The sequence below is a fragment of the Triturus cristatus genome, chromosome 3_2 (assembly GCF_964204655.1).
Source record: "Triturus cristatus chromosome 3_2, aTriCri1.1, whole genome shotgun sequence".
Lineage (NCBI taxonomy): Eukaryota > Metazoa > Chordata > Amphibia > Caudata > Salamandridae > Triturus > Triturus cristatus.
The window spans coordinates 455,010,254-455,024,908 of NC_140584.1; the positions used below are offsets into that span (position 1 = coordinate 455,010,254).

At 44.2% G+C, this 14,655-nt stretch overlaps 1 protein-coding gene across 1 annotated transcript in view; it reads right to left on the reverse strand.

Annotated features, from left to right (window-relative positions):
- Positions 1-716: 716 nt before the first annotated feature.
- The window catches only part of LOC146857530 (uncharacterized), a 700,718-nt gene continuing 686,779 nt past the window's right edge, over positions 717-14,655 (reverse strand). Inside the window, exons 9-10 of the mRNA XM_085648074.1 lie at positions 7,171-7,489; positions 717-3,365 (exon numbers count right to left, since the gene is read on the reverse strand). Coding sequence (XP_085504200.1) covers positions 3,305-3,365; positions 7,171-7,489 — 380 coding nt within the window. The 3' untranslated portion in view covers positions 717-3,304. The remainder of the gene's footprint in view (positions 3,366-7,170; positions 7,490-14,655) is intronic.

Consider the following 14,655-nt stretch of genomic DNA (forward strand, 5'->3'; position numbering starts at 1 on the left):
CCAATACAGGACACCCTAACACCCCCCATATAAAATCTGCTCAATAAATCTGCATGACAGAAACAGAAGTCACTGTACAACATGAAACTACAAACAAATTATACCCTTTAAAATAAGAAAACCAACATCTACACCCTGACAGAAAAGAGGTTCTGTGCCTCAATACTAGTAATACGTGCTATATTGCTATATAATAATAAGGACAAATTACTCATAAATAACACATATCCCTCCATCTAAAGTGTTCTTTTTTGTAAATTCAACCACGATACAATATCACACTGTTGACAAACACACTGGAACATTCTATAGTAGGATAAGACCACAGACATGTGTGCGCTTAGTTTCTAAGAGCTATAGTTTCTTATATTCCAATCTGTTGCAAAATATATTAAGCAGTCCTCAGTTGCCAAGTAGCCTCATGTCATGAATGGCTCTTAACAAGAAACGGCCTAATTGTCTCAGCGTACAATTTCACCTTTCAGTATGATAAGTACTTTTGTCTATGCCAGACCTACATTTTAAACAGTAGCTCTTTCCTCTTCAAAGTCACACATGCTACAGGGCCACGCTGATCTTTGTACAACCAAATCACAATGTAAAATGTCTGTCTTGTCAGCATCACAAAAACCCTTTATAGTGATCACTGTCGAAATATTTTCTCATTTGTGTAGTACATGAAAGGTTTTATACCACTGGGAGGCAATTTTTTTTTTGATAGTCAATTTTATTGATTTTGCAAAAAGAGAATGATAAAAACTTGAATGCAAATAGTAAAGCATGACGAGTAGCACCACAACTTGTGGCTTTCGGTGAATAATACAGTTTCCAGCAAAATACATTATTATTCCTCCTCTTCCAGGGGGCACATAGAATTAGCCCCAGGGAAACAAGGAAGTCAATCAATCTAACATTCCCAACCATTTGCCCCAGACCTTCCGGTGGTTGGCCGGGCAACCTCTGACTTCATATAATGGTAGTTCTTGTGTAGCGCACCAGTCCCCTCTCTGCCACCACCCAGTTATGGTGGGTGGGGTTTTTACATGCTTCTGCGATGTCGCGTTTGGCTACTACTAGAGCGGTTCCCAGGAACGCCTTATCTGCTCTGGATTCATCTAACTCGTCAGTGATACCCAATAATATGTTCAGGGGGTTGTGTGGGACCTCCCATCTCTGCACCTCTGTGAGCTCTGGTTCTAGTGCGGCCCATTAAGGGGTTATGTGTGGGCAGGACCATACCATGTGAAAGAAATCTGCATCTTGTGCATGCTGGGTGTGGAAATAGGCCTGCTCTGTGTAGGCGGCTGGGGGCAAGATAGGAGGCGTGTAGGTAATAGAACTGGACCAGGCGAAGTTTAGGTGAGACAGTGATGGTTTTAGCAGCCATCAATGCATCCCTCCAATCCTCCTCCTCCAATGGGCCCAGCCATGTCTCCCATCTATTTCTCAATTGGTCGAGGGAAGTAGGAGGGAGACAATTTTAATATAGAAACTGATGCATGTGAGTTTATGGCCGAACACGATCTATAGATTTACAGTGGCTTACTTCATATCTGTATGGTCAGGTTTAAAGACTGTTATCTGTCTTGCCAACCCCTAGTGATTAAAAAAAAGTAAACAAAGCAATAGATCAAGAGGGCTGACCTAAAGCTCCTCAATTTATGTATGTTGAACCAGTCAGTTACGTTTTGCTTCCATCCACCAAAGTATACAATGCAAAAGACAGTTGCCCCAATAATATGAGAGCCTGAACACGTGAGCCCATCCACCTAAACAAAAAAAGTGCACTTTAGTGTTAGGGTTGGTGGGCAGATACTTTACTTTGCCTATGCTTTTTTCTTTCAAATGTTTGTCCTGTTTGTTTAATCTGTTTGCTCAGGTTACAGTAATTCACAGCAAAGCCAGCTGTACCTTATATTTGCACCACTAAGAATTCTATTTTCCTGTGATGTGCATTAAAACTAAGAAATGGTATAGAAACCCCTGCAAGTCATTCTACTAAAAGTATAACCAATACTTTGTTTTTATTTAACATTTTTACTGCAAGCATATGACCATAACATCTAGGACACAGAATGTTTTCATTTTTTTCTTGTGGCACATCTTTTGCTTTAAAAAAATTACTTTCACACCAACTTGTAACGGCCTGACCTGTTGCCTTTGAAAAACATTTGTATAATTAGTTCACCAAATTTGTCACCTTTCTGCTATAAATCATATACAATGTATTCACGACTGTTTCCGTGAGAAAAAAATAACTTTCAGTTATTGCTCCGCCTCCGGCATCGCAAGCTCTTGTTCTAGGTTTGAAGAATAGATCGCATCCTTTTCCTCGGACTCCACATGTGTTCTGGCTTCCCATTAGGCATGAGCATGTGGCTTGGCATTGGCCTACACTTGTAGTACGAACTTCACAAGTTAACGGATCCCTTTCCCTAAAGGTGCCACTTAGCTTGGTAGGTAGTTTTATACGAAACAAAAAAGTGAGCATTTGCCTAACATCCTTAATGCCACAAAGTGAATCCACCAGATGATATGACTCTTCAGACATGCCAAAGCTGCAAAGAGAACTTGGCAGCTTCAATACTGTTAACATTTAGGTTCATCATTACTGCTGGAGCATGATTCTGCAATGTTAGCGTGATTCGATTCATCAGATGAAATTGCAGCTGTCAATAGGACCCTCAAAGAAATACAATTTGCTTACATTCCCATATGAAAATGCAAAATGGTCAAGTAGAAACAAATCATTTTACTCCCTATCCTCACCCAAGTCTCAAAAGGTATGCAATGCAAGCACTTTTAGGCTCAGAACTTTAAAAATAGGACACTTGGTGGCCCCCTAAGTATCTTTGGAAATTGTCCCCCTACACATTCCATAGCAATGAGTAGTGTTTGAGGAAACAAGCCTTCAGAGAAACCTCTTCAAGAGTCCAAGAACTGCTCAGTAAGTAAGATAAGACCTGTAACAGTTTCATACAACCCAGACATTTAAACATAAAGTAAAGGGATTGATCTAAGTGTACCTCCATTGAAACATCAGGTGAGTTTTAAAATGTATATTTTCTCAGTCTTTTCATCATCTTTCATAACTATACATTTGATATCACAATCCCTGCCTGTTTTCTTTGGGTCAGTTCGAAAAGTTACTGTTGAAGTATATCCAGAACTGTCCTCATCATCCACGTTTTCAATAAAGTCCTTGTCGATGGGGTAAATCCTATCAAACCACGACACGTCGGCATTGCTTGCACTGCGTCCAGCTATAAAATATTTCAGTACAACAATTTCCCCAGCCTTAGGATTACTGGTGAGGCACTGAATTTTTGATGACTGTTCTTTCTTTTGAATTTCTGGTTAACATCCTGAAAAGTATTAATTGAAAAACATATAAAGAACTTAATTTAAACAGTTAAGTACGGTATGTAATATGTAGCTGACAATCCAGGCACAGTTGAACATTTAACTGAGTTAAAATACTTTGAATGAGTTTCACTTATCCATTCAAATCTATACATGCTTGGGGAAACATATGATTCTCGAAGTACGAGTCGTTACTTTCCAGTCAACGTTACCTATTGATTTACAGAAACATATATCATTTTAGACTAAAGAAACAGTTGTTAATCTTTAATTCTTTAATACAATATCATCATTCTTTCTGTTCTGAAAACCCAGCTCTTTACTATCTGCCTAGAAGTGGTGTTCCAATCTATTGTGTCTCAACGTTTGACTGAACATTAGGAGACTGCCGGGGGTGGAGGCCCAGAGTGCAAACTTCTTTCACAATTAATTATGAATCTTTGTCCTTTTCTGGAGAGAGTACTATAAAGAAGGAAGATGATTAAAAAGGCAAAGCCATAGAGGCCGGCCTGAAGGTTGTAGGCCCATCTTTGTATATCTTTTGCATTCTGTAATAAAGGTTTCAAAAAAAAAAAGGCAAAGCCAGAATACATAGACATATAAATGATATTGTATATGCGGCGAAAGCATGAGCCTATCTAACGTGGTCTTCCATATGGGAGGTCATGTTATCTATGATCTGCAGTTCTCTACAGGATTTAGGCACTCTCTGATAAATTGTCTTCTACAGCAGTGGTGGGTAGCAGTTGGTATCGGAAAGGGGATGACCAAGAGTGACTAGGCAAGCTTGCCCATTACCCCCTTGGAATTTAAAAGTCTTTGCGAAGTCTTTAGTACAATAGCAGAGGTCTCAGGTGAACATACACTGCACGATGTGCAGAACAAAAGGCGATCAAGGTGAAATGATATCAATGAAATTTTATGTAGATTGCAAGGATGTGAAGTATTGGCGTGGAAGTTAGCCTACTACAAGTAATAAAGTCTTTAACCTGTTAGTTCCAGTAAAAGTTTCAGTAATTTAAACCTGTGGTCAACCCCTCCTAGCTATGGTACAGAGCAGACAGGCTTAACTTAAGAAAATATGTAAAGTATTTAAAAGTACTGAAACACTTAAAAAGGTTAAAAACACAACACCGTGACAATTCCACCATAATTTATAAAAATAGAGAATGCTTTTATGAAGAAAATGGCGCAAAAGATGACACCGGTGCCTTCAGGGAAATTGCTATTTAAACAGGATTTAGACTAGTCGAACTGCGTATCCTGCACTGATCCTACTATTTCCGCACAACTTTGCATACCATGGGCAGATGACCAATGAATCTTTTCCCTGAGGGACATGAGGATGCGGGTACATTCTGTGATACAATAGGGTCCTATCCGGAGATACGATCCTATTGGTCAGTGTTTCGAGGAATTATGAGAGAAATCCTGGGCACGGGTCCCTGACACAGCCAAATGCTGTATCCTGCATATTTGGGGGGACTATTCCCTGCCCAGATATGGTAAGCTCTGGTTGTCCCTGAGTCTGGGGGTGGCCAAGCATAACATTGCTCAAATGTGGGGAGCGAGAAGTGCACTGAAGATTAAAGACATGGATTGGTGCATGTTAGCAGAAATAATGATATATACTGGCAGAGAATGCCCCCAAAAATATGGACAAATCTGGCTTCCATGGCAGAAGTTTCGAGGGACTACTGAATAACCATTGGTGGGAATTGCATGCTGATTGGATGTGCCCAGCAGGCTTGTATGTGCTTTGTTCCCAATTATTAATTGTCTCTACTGATTTGCCTTGACTACGCCTCATTGACCTGTCTGATTGTGTACTGCCCTAAACCTGCCATTGGTTTGTACTGTACTGCCTTCTTATGTTTTGAAATCTCAATAAAAATAATTTTTTGAAAAATTGGTGCATATCTAATAGAGGGAACCAGATATGAGAATTTTTAATGTTTTAAATCAAAATGGCATAAAAAATTAGTAATCGCCAACCGCAGACATCTTGGTTGTGCTTGAACTGGCCTTAGGACGAAATAACACTGAAATGACGAATATTTAAAAATGAATATCTACCCTACCCCTTTTTGGATTTTTACAAGAAAAACCACCCAAAAAAATGTAAACATCAGTCAGAGATCATTGTTTACCGGGACCTAGCTGGAGCTTGGATCGGATGTGCCCAGCAGGTTTGTCCAGTTAGAATGTAAACTTTCCACCGGAAAAAACCTTGTCCCCCAAATCGCCCATCCTTGGCCTTGGTATTTTGACCTATTAAAATATTTTTCCATACATTTGTCAAAGTCTTTGCTGGGCACTGTTCCATATAGACACCCCAACTGCCCACAAATATGTCTGCTGGAGCAAAACAGCACTCATTGCATGTACTTCAGAAGGAAAACCACAGTGAAAAGCCTGATGAGCAAAGTACAGTACCAAGAATCCCACATCTAACATAGACCCACAACAGCATAGCAAGCTGAAGGCCCAAGCAAGTTTGACTTCAAGAGACTTTTATACACACCTAGTCCAAAATGCTCAAATCTGGTTCAGAGAAAGCACGAAACAATTCACCTCAAGTAGTGCTAGGTATGGTCCAGTTCACGACTCTGAAGTAAGGACTATTTGCCTCAGATGCTCCCTTGACACTTTTGTTGGCCTCAGTATCCTTTGAGATGCTATACATCTGGGTCATTTGTGGTTCATACTGGGTGTGACCCTTGCATGCATTTCAAAGAAAGTATGTTGTTAGGGTCCATGCAAGGTACTCAAACTCCTCGGGTGTCCTTCCACACAAAAAGTGGAGGTAAAGCTTGAAAGAGCTGTATAAGGCTTTAAAGGGACACTCAAGGGAGACCCATAAAGGATCAGCGGGGTCTGGTGCCTTAATGGACTAATGCGGCCACTCTAGGGACCTGTGTTTGACCTCTTGCTCACACGCTCAAATACCGGCGGGTCCACTCAGCCTTTCATCCTTCGGAGTTCGATAAATGGAGTACCATTTGATTGGGTAACAATAAACATATGTTATTCAGTGCCAAGATGCCCTTCTGGGTGAATATGCACTTTGCAGATACACGTTTTGTTATAAACGTCTCTGTAGAAACCTTTCAATTAACTACTAAATATCATTTATAACATATTTTATATCAAGTGGCATTGAAAATACGTGCCTCATTATGGTCTTATTTATAAACAGTGAAAACTATCACGGACTACACAATTTTCACAGCCTGGAATCAATTTTAATATCCAATAAAAAAACAGAGAAATTAAGGTTTTCAAGGAATCCTTAATTTCAGGATCTTGAAGGAAGAGATTAGACCTATTTTCAGATACTTGTCCTGCCTTCTGAACGTGAAAGTCAAGGATTCTAAAGCTCGATTCTCCAGCTGTAGGTCTCATACTGAAGGCACATTCTGTGAGCTAGGGGAATACTTTAGTTTTTATTAGAATTCTGTGGTCTTCACGGGCTGCGATTAGCAGAAGAAACATAGTAATTTGTGGGTTAATCGTGTAATGGGGCGTGTCTAGGTATCTGCTAGTTGATATTGACCAGCTGGGGGCAAATCAAAATGCAGCATTTTGGTAATGCACAGCAACCTGATTTACAAAGGCTGGTACATACAACCTTTTCTAACTTTCCAAAGCTAGTCTTTCCCGTTTCTCCCTTTTTTATTTCCAATTATCTGCCATCAGCAAGTATCCTCGGTGAAATTCTGAGCATTATCACTTTTAGTTTACATCACATTCAGTTCAGTCTTAGTAAATGAGCAGAAACGACATACACATAAAACCACATCTTACCCTTGAAAGTTGAAGTACATTATTTTTTCCAAGACAGTTTTTGTACTGCTGTGCGTGACTTCACACCGAATTTTAATCTCTTTGTCACTTAGTTCTGGCTTAAACTCAGCTTGGCTTGAAGCACAATATAAGAAATTAGCTCCAATTTGTGGCTCTGAGCAGGTAACCATTCCCTTTGGAAATTCCGTCCAGGAGTTGTACCATTTTATTTGTATTTCTTTTGGCGCAAAGTCTGATATATTAATACACATATGCAGATTCTTAGTCGTGCCAGGTTCTGCAGGTGTCATGATAATATCCGATAAAACGGGTGGCTGGGCTAAAGTGGAATAAAAAGGAATACAGTGTTATACAATGAAAGAACATGAATTCAAAACCAGTTATACAATGCTTGAACCTGTAATCACTTGTTGACCTTTATAAAACTCTCTAGGGTTAAATAATGTTCAACTTTCAGAACTTCTAACCTTAAATGCCTCTCTGTCACAGTGCTACCTATGTACTCTCTCTTCTTATGTGAAATTGGGCCGGTGGCAGTTTCAACAAGCATTTGCAATGCAATAGGGCTCGCATTTGCAAGAGTTTAAGCTATTGGCATTGTAAATGACAATGCCTTTTATTAATCTGTTTTGATAATTAATACATACATAAAAGGCATGTTCATTTACAATGTCAAAAGCTCAAACTCTTGTAAGTGCGGGACCTTTTGCTTGGAAAGTGAAAGCGCGCATGGTGCGCTCAATGTTGCAGGAAAGCATGTGGTGCCTGCAGTAGTAGAAACGCATTAAATAAAATAGTGCTTACAGACTAAATAAGACATACTGTGTAACAACCAAAGTAAAAGAGCCAGTCCTCATGGGAGGTTACAAATGAAGACAAGGTGGTACGAAGTAGGGACTAACAAGTCTATTAATGAATCAGAATCCAGCATTTACAAAGTACAATGACCCAAGCCAAAGACAATTGTGGGCAGTGAGTGGGCGAGGCTTCAAGTCTATACTCGAATACAGCATGCCTCGCAGAGAAGCGCATGCGCTGCCCAGGCTCGACCTAAAAATAGTGTAAGGATACTCAGTGCTCCAGGCAAAAAGGCTTTTTCCAGCGCAGTGCTTCTGATACACTACAAAAATGCAATTTTCTAGCTTTAAAAAAAAATAATTTAGCATTAGCTAGCAGCATGCAGCTGCTTCTCTACCTTGTTTTGAGCCTGCATCCATGTACGGAGACCACTTAAAACCCAGTGCCCAAAATTGTAATTACTGGTAGGGCGCACTGGAATCTAAAACCAGCCCTGCCAAAAATGTTTAAAAGCCTCACACTGCGGAAGGATGCAGCTAAAATGGGGCCATGAGAGCGTGGCTGGTGTTATGTTCTGGGCCCTAGGCCCGCATAGTGTAAGGAGGAAGACAGACACTGGAGTGTGGTACTGGTAACTAGCCCAGAGCACGTGCACTCAGGCTCTTTTATTTTGCGGGGTCACCTGACTGGTGACGCCCATGTTGGATGGGTGAGGGGGTGTGTGTGTGGGCCAGCCCTCGGGGGAGTGGCTGGCAGAAACACTAGACTGTGTCCAGCAGGACACAACATTCCTGCCAAATTTTAATAAAACGAAAAACAACAAACAAAAGTCCAACCCATGGGAAGGAATGAGAAAACAACTAAAATAAAAGAAGTCTCACAGTTCAGAGATGTAGCTCACAGGACAGCGGTGGACAGGTGCAGCTTGGAGCACCCGGACGTCTTGGCACATGTCCATACTTTAACCAGGTATATCTGGGGATGAACATGGTGCTGATGATGTCCGGACCTTTCAGCTTCGCTTCAGTTGAGGGATGGTCCACCTAAGTGATGCTCATCGGTCCAGCGTACTCTTGCTGTGAGGAAATTAGTGTCTTATTGCTCAACATGGGTGCATCAGGAGCATATAGATGAGTCCACTGTAACACACCGGACGATTGTGTCACTTGATCCTTTAACGACAGTCTTGGCATGGTGTGATCTGTTGATTCTCTGTTGCAGGTTCCTGGCTGCTTCCTGGAATCCATTGGTGGGGCAAAGTAACGTCCATCTCTCACGCTCTGGGAGACCCCTGGGATGAGTTGCCCCGGGACTGCATATGGGCTCTGACTCTGGAGCCGCCGCCTCACCAATCTTGCAAACTTCAGGGGTGGATGTGTCTTGGTCAGAAACATGCTCTCACTACCAGGATCAGGATATGCGCCGGTTAAAACAGATGGTCACTGTATCTTCAGATCGTCGCTTGTTCTGGCCAGTGGTGTAGGACTTCAGTTATTGTACTTGATGCTCCAAGGATGGTAGTGTTGCACATGACAGATGATGGAGTGGATGCCATGAGACGACTCATACAACAGGTGGTGATGACTGGCAGTGAGTAGGGATGACTGGCGAATCTTTGCAGTCATGATTCCCGTCGGACACTTGGTGCAGCTATTCCGATTTGGCATTTGTGTAAGCAGAACAGGGATGCCCTTTCCTTTACGCATCCGGCAACAGGTGGCTGACGGTCACTGAAATGAATGATGTCCCCGCACCCCAGTGGCTGGCGTGTGTTAGAAGGTGCACTCTGGTGAACGGCGTCCCTTTGTTGACTTTCACTGCGCACCAGTTGTCGTCTGCTTTCTTGTCCTAGGACCGTTACCGTCCTATATTTCTCCACTTCGTATCTTTTCTGAAAATGTGGCGAGAAGGCTATGCAGACTTGTAGGGATCTCCTGCTCACTCCGTCGTGTTCTCTGAGCTTTGCATTTGCTCCCACCACAGACCTCTCACTGGTCCAGTTCTGTCAGATAGGATGGGGCGTCTTCTCAGGTGCGTCCTCCAATTTCAGGGACAGTAGTGGAAGTAGGCGTGCTTTGAGGGATCCGTATGTTCCGGCTCTAATTTAGTATTGTTGTGGGAGGTAAGTATCTCCCTTTTCTTGCGTCAGTAGTGGTGACGCGCCACTCGGAGTGCTGGACTCTCCTCCTGCCTGCAACGGACTGTTGCACACCACAGTCTCAAGGCAGTAACGGGGCACTCCCTGAATAATCTCTGGCCCACTACTGGGCGATTTTGATGCAGGTGGGGTGATCACGATCTCTCTCCTTCCTGGTTTGGGCGCCCGGGGCCTCTCTCTCCCTTTTGGTCGGGGGGGTCTCTCTCTCTCCACCGGCCTGGGGTGGGGGTCTCCCTCTCTCTATCAGCCTGGGAGGGTCTCCCTCTCTCTCCACCGGCCTGTGGGTCTCTTCTTCTCTCCACCGGCCTGGGGGTCTCTTCTTCACTCCACCGGCCTGGGGGTCTCTTCTTCTCTCCACCGGCCTGGGGGTCTCTTCTCTCCACCGGCCTGGGGGTCTCTCTGTCTCTCTCCACCAGCCTGGGGGTCTCTGCTTCTCTCCACCGGCCTGGGGGGGAGGGGTTCTCTCTCTCGGTCCACTACACTTTCAGCTGTCATGGTAGCCCATCGTGCTCTGAAAGCAGCCCAAGTCTGCAGTCTACCAAGGAACTGACAGAGTGCCAGAATGGTCACTCTGGCTCTGTGAGTTGGGAGAGTTGGGGGAGGTTTACCTATTCCTTCTATTCTGAGAAATACACTTTTGCCCAATCACTGAAACAAACCGCATTCTATTTTGTCCTGTTGGGTTTTGGTGTCATTGTCGACTATAGTGAGATCCATGACTCTAATATGCTGCCTGTCTATGGACTGGACTGACCAGGGCATCCTAACATTGCAAGGCAACTTGTGAAAAAAATATTAAAGTCAAAGATGCATTTCCTCTGGACTGGGGACGTTTTAAACTGTTATACAAGCTTGCTTTTGGTTTCTAAGTCCAGAATCTTTGCTGCTGTCTGACTTCCTAAATGGCTGAAATCTATCCTACACAATGAAGGACCCCTGTGGCGCTGACTGAAGAGAAGAGGAGGAAGCTGAGATTCCCAGAGAGAGGAGAAGTTGGCATCTGAGTGGAGGTCTCTGAAGTTCTAAGCTGGGACAAAGGTCAACTGCATGGGTTGTGAACCTGTGCCGCCCTTATATATTTATTGACAGCCCTGTCTGTGCATTGTTCCTGCTTTGTAGTCTTCACAATCCTATAATCCCACTAGAGGGTCTCTCATTAAACTGTAATTATTGACCTCGGAGTTTAGCTGTGCTTCTGAGGACGTGGCTATTCCCTTTTCCTGGCAACCTGGAATTCACAATGGTGTCAGCATGTCATCTTTTTGACTTTTTACTGTACCGTGTGGCGGTGGCGCAGACTACATACCAGCTCACCCCTGTGCGCAGTCTTATCACTCCCCCATAGCCAGGGTCCTTAGTTTCATCACAATTAGAACATGTATGAAGGGTGCTGGTGTTGTATGTGTAAAAACAACAGTTGATGGACAGAATGCAGAACAATGTCATGTCATGTCATGTTAAAATTATTTATAGAGCGCACGTACACCAATGTCATACATTCACCTAGTACAGAGATCTGGGCCTAAATCCATAATTTTTTTGCTCACCATACCATTCCAGTTTCAACCCAGCCATATGCAAATCAGTCTTGACCCTGTGCCTCATGGGAACAGTCCAGCCCGAACTGCCAAGCCAGGTCCTCCCTGGACTGGAAACAAGCATCCTAGGACCGGTTTCGGGGTTTCACCCCTCTTCAGCCAGGATAGCTTGATTCCAGTGGCATGGAGAGCACGGGACTCACGTCTGAGCATACCCGTCCCACTCGGGGTGACAAATGCAAAAACAACAATTGATGTACAGAATGCAGAACAATGTCATACATTCACCCCAGTACAGAGATCTGGGCCTAAATCCATCGTTTTTTTGCTCACCATGCCATTCCAGTTTGAACCCAGCCATATGCAAATCAGTCTTGACCCTGTGCCTCATGGGAACAGTCCAGCCCGAACTGCCAAGCCAGGTCCTCCCTGGACTGGAAACAAGCATCCTAGGACCGGTTTCGGGGTTTCACCCCTCTTCAGCCAGGATAGCTTGATTCCAGTGGCATGGAGAGCACGGGACTCACGTCTGAGCATACCCGTCCCACTCGGGGTGACAAATGCAAAAACAACAATTGATGGACAGAATGCAGAACAATGTCATACATTCACCCCAGTACAGAGATCTGGGCCTAAATCCATCGTTTTTTTGCTCACCATGCCATTCCAGTTTGAACCCAGCCATATGCAAATCAGTCTTGACCCTGTGCCTCATGGGAACAGTCCAGCCCGAACTGCCAAGCCAGGTCCTCCCTGGACTGGAAACAAGCATCCTAGGACCGGTTTCGGGGTTTCACCCCTCTTCAGCCAGGATAGCTTGATTCCAGTGGCATGGAGAGCACGGGACTCACGTCTGAGCATACCCGTCCCACTCGGGGTGACAAATGCAAAAACAACAATTGATGGACAGAATGCAAAACAATGTCATACATTCACCCCAGTACAGAGATCTGGGCCTAAATCCATCGTTTTTTTGCTCACCATGCCATTCCAGTTTGAACCCAGCCATATGAAAATCAGTCTTGACCCTGTGCCTCATGGGAACAGTCCAGCCCGAACTGCCAAGCCAGGTCCTCCCTGGACTGGAAACAAGCATCCTAGGACCGGTTTCGGAGTTTCACCCCTCTTCAGCCAGGATAGCTTGATTCCAGTGGCATGGAGAGCACGGGACCCACGTCTGGGCATACCCATCCCACTTGGGGTGACAAATGCAGAGGTCTAAACTGGGGTGGCAAGGTGAGCAAAAGAATGATGGATTTAACCCAGATCTCTTGACTGGGGTGAATGTTTTGATTTGTTCTGTCCATCAATTGTGTGTCTTTTGGTGTTGTCTGTGTGGCATGCGCGCAGTCACAAGCGACACCTACAAATGGTCAAACCAGACCCCCTCCCTTCGTCTTCTCACGCTATCACTCTCTTTCCAGCCATCCATTCTCTATCTTCTTTCTCTCTACCTTGCCATATCCTTCGCCTCACTCTCTCTTGGAGCATACCTGTGCCTGCTGCCATGAACCTCGGCAGGCCGGAGTGTGACAGAGACACCAGGAGCGGCCCTGGGCTTCCCAATCCAGCCCCAGAGGCCTGTGCGTCCCGTTGGGCCCTGGCATGCAACTGTTCATGTCTCTAAGTGAAACAATGGATCAGCAGCAAACTGTGATTAATGGCAACGGCCTGCTGTCTGAATATCTGCACGTCCTTTCTCCAAAGGCAGTGAGTGACAGCTGCAGTGGGCGTGGCCTGTAGGCACGTGCTCAGCTTCAATACCTCAGTGAAGGCTGCTGTCAAGAGCTGGGGGATGCATCAGAGACGGCAGGGGCGCGTTACACCTCTGCTGGGGCCAGTGGCAGCCTGGCTATTGCCCGCTGCTCTTTCTGTTCCAGAGTGGGCCATGGGGACTCCCCCATGAACATGTAGATAGCTTTAGTGCCCCGGGAGGAGGAGGACGCAGTGGCATGAAGATAGTTACCTTTCATCTTTTTATCTTTTCATCTTCTTAAAGCATTTAGCTTTTGACTCTGTGTCCCGGGGCTGGGTAGTGGGCAATTATTTTGCGATAATGCCTTCTCCATGTTAACCATGTGTCGTGAATTATGCAGGTTAATACTTATTGGGTGAGAATGTAGGATGCCATGTACTGATTTGGAATTAGTTGGATAACATCCCTGAAACCTCAATGGTGACCCGGTTGCTAAACGTGAATCTCACCACATCCTCAGATTTCAACGTGTTTTATTTATTTTTATACAAGAGCACATTAGCAATTCTGTTACAGGGTTAGCATAGATTGTACCAATCGCAGTTTATACATCAGTGTCCTGATACATTATGACATGTTTGCTTAGCTAACCCCACATGACGTTATATAGTGAAAAAGAGAGAAAGGTAGACAGAAAAGGGCAGGAAAGCAAGGGGTGAAAGGAGAGGTAGGGGACAGGCACTGAGAGTTGTGTTACTTATTAATTACATCTGACATACAGTGGGGATGTTGGTACACATGTTGCCACACATGCAGGCCCGAGAGGGCCATATTGGTTGCAACCAGTAGGGCCCAGTTAAATTCAATTGTCTGAGTGGTGCGTTCATAAGGGTACCAGAATGTGTTAAGCCGACCTATCTTGTTTTCATGGAGGGTCATAAGAGGCTTGGCATGTGTCGAGAGATTTCCACATCCTTCTGGAGGCCGGTTTCCAGGGTGAGTTCTGTAGTGCAATGTTGTCCGCTCCTTTAAGATGCGTGATCCAGTTGAACCAACCTTTGTAAGATGTCTTTCTTGTGTCTTTCCAATTGGCGAGGACCATTTTCACTGCTGCTGTCAGTAGCAGGTCTAGTAGGTCCTTACCGTGTTCCAATCTCAATTCTGTGCTCAATCTCACCACATTCTCTATGTATTTCAGCACAATAATGAAACTCCGTTAAAGTTAGTCTGTGTTTACTGCCTGTCGGGGGTTTCCTCCTCTTCAACTAAAAGTGCAGGCACTGGATTCCATTCAA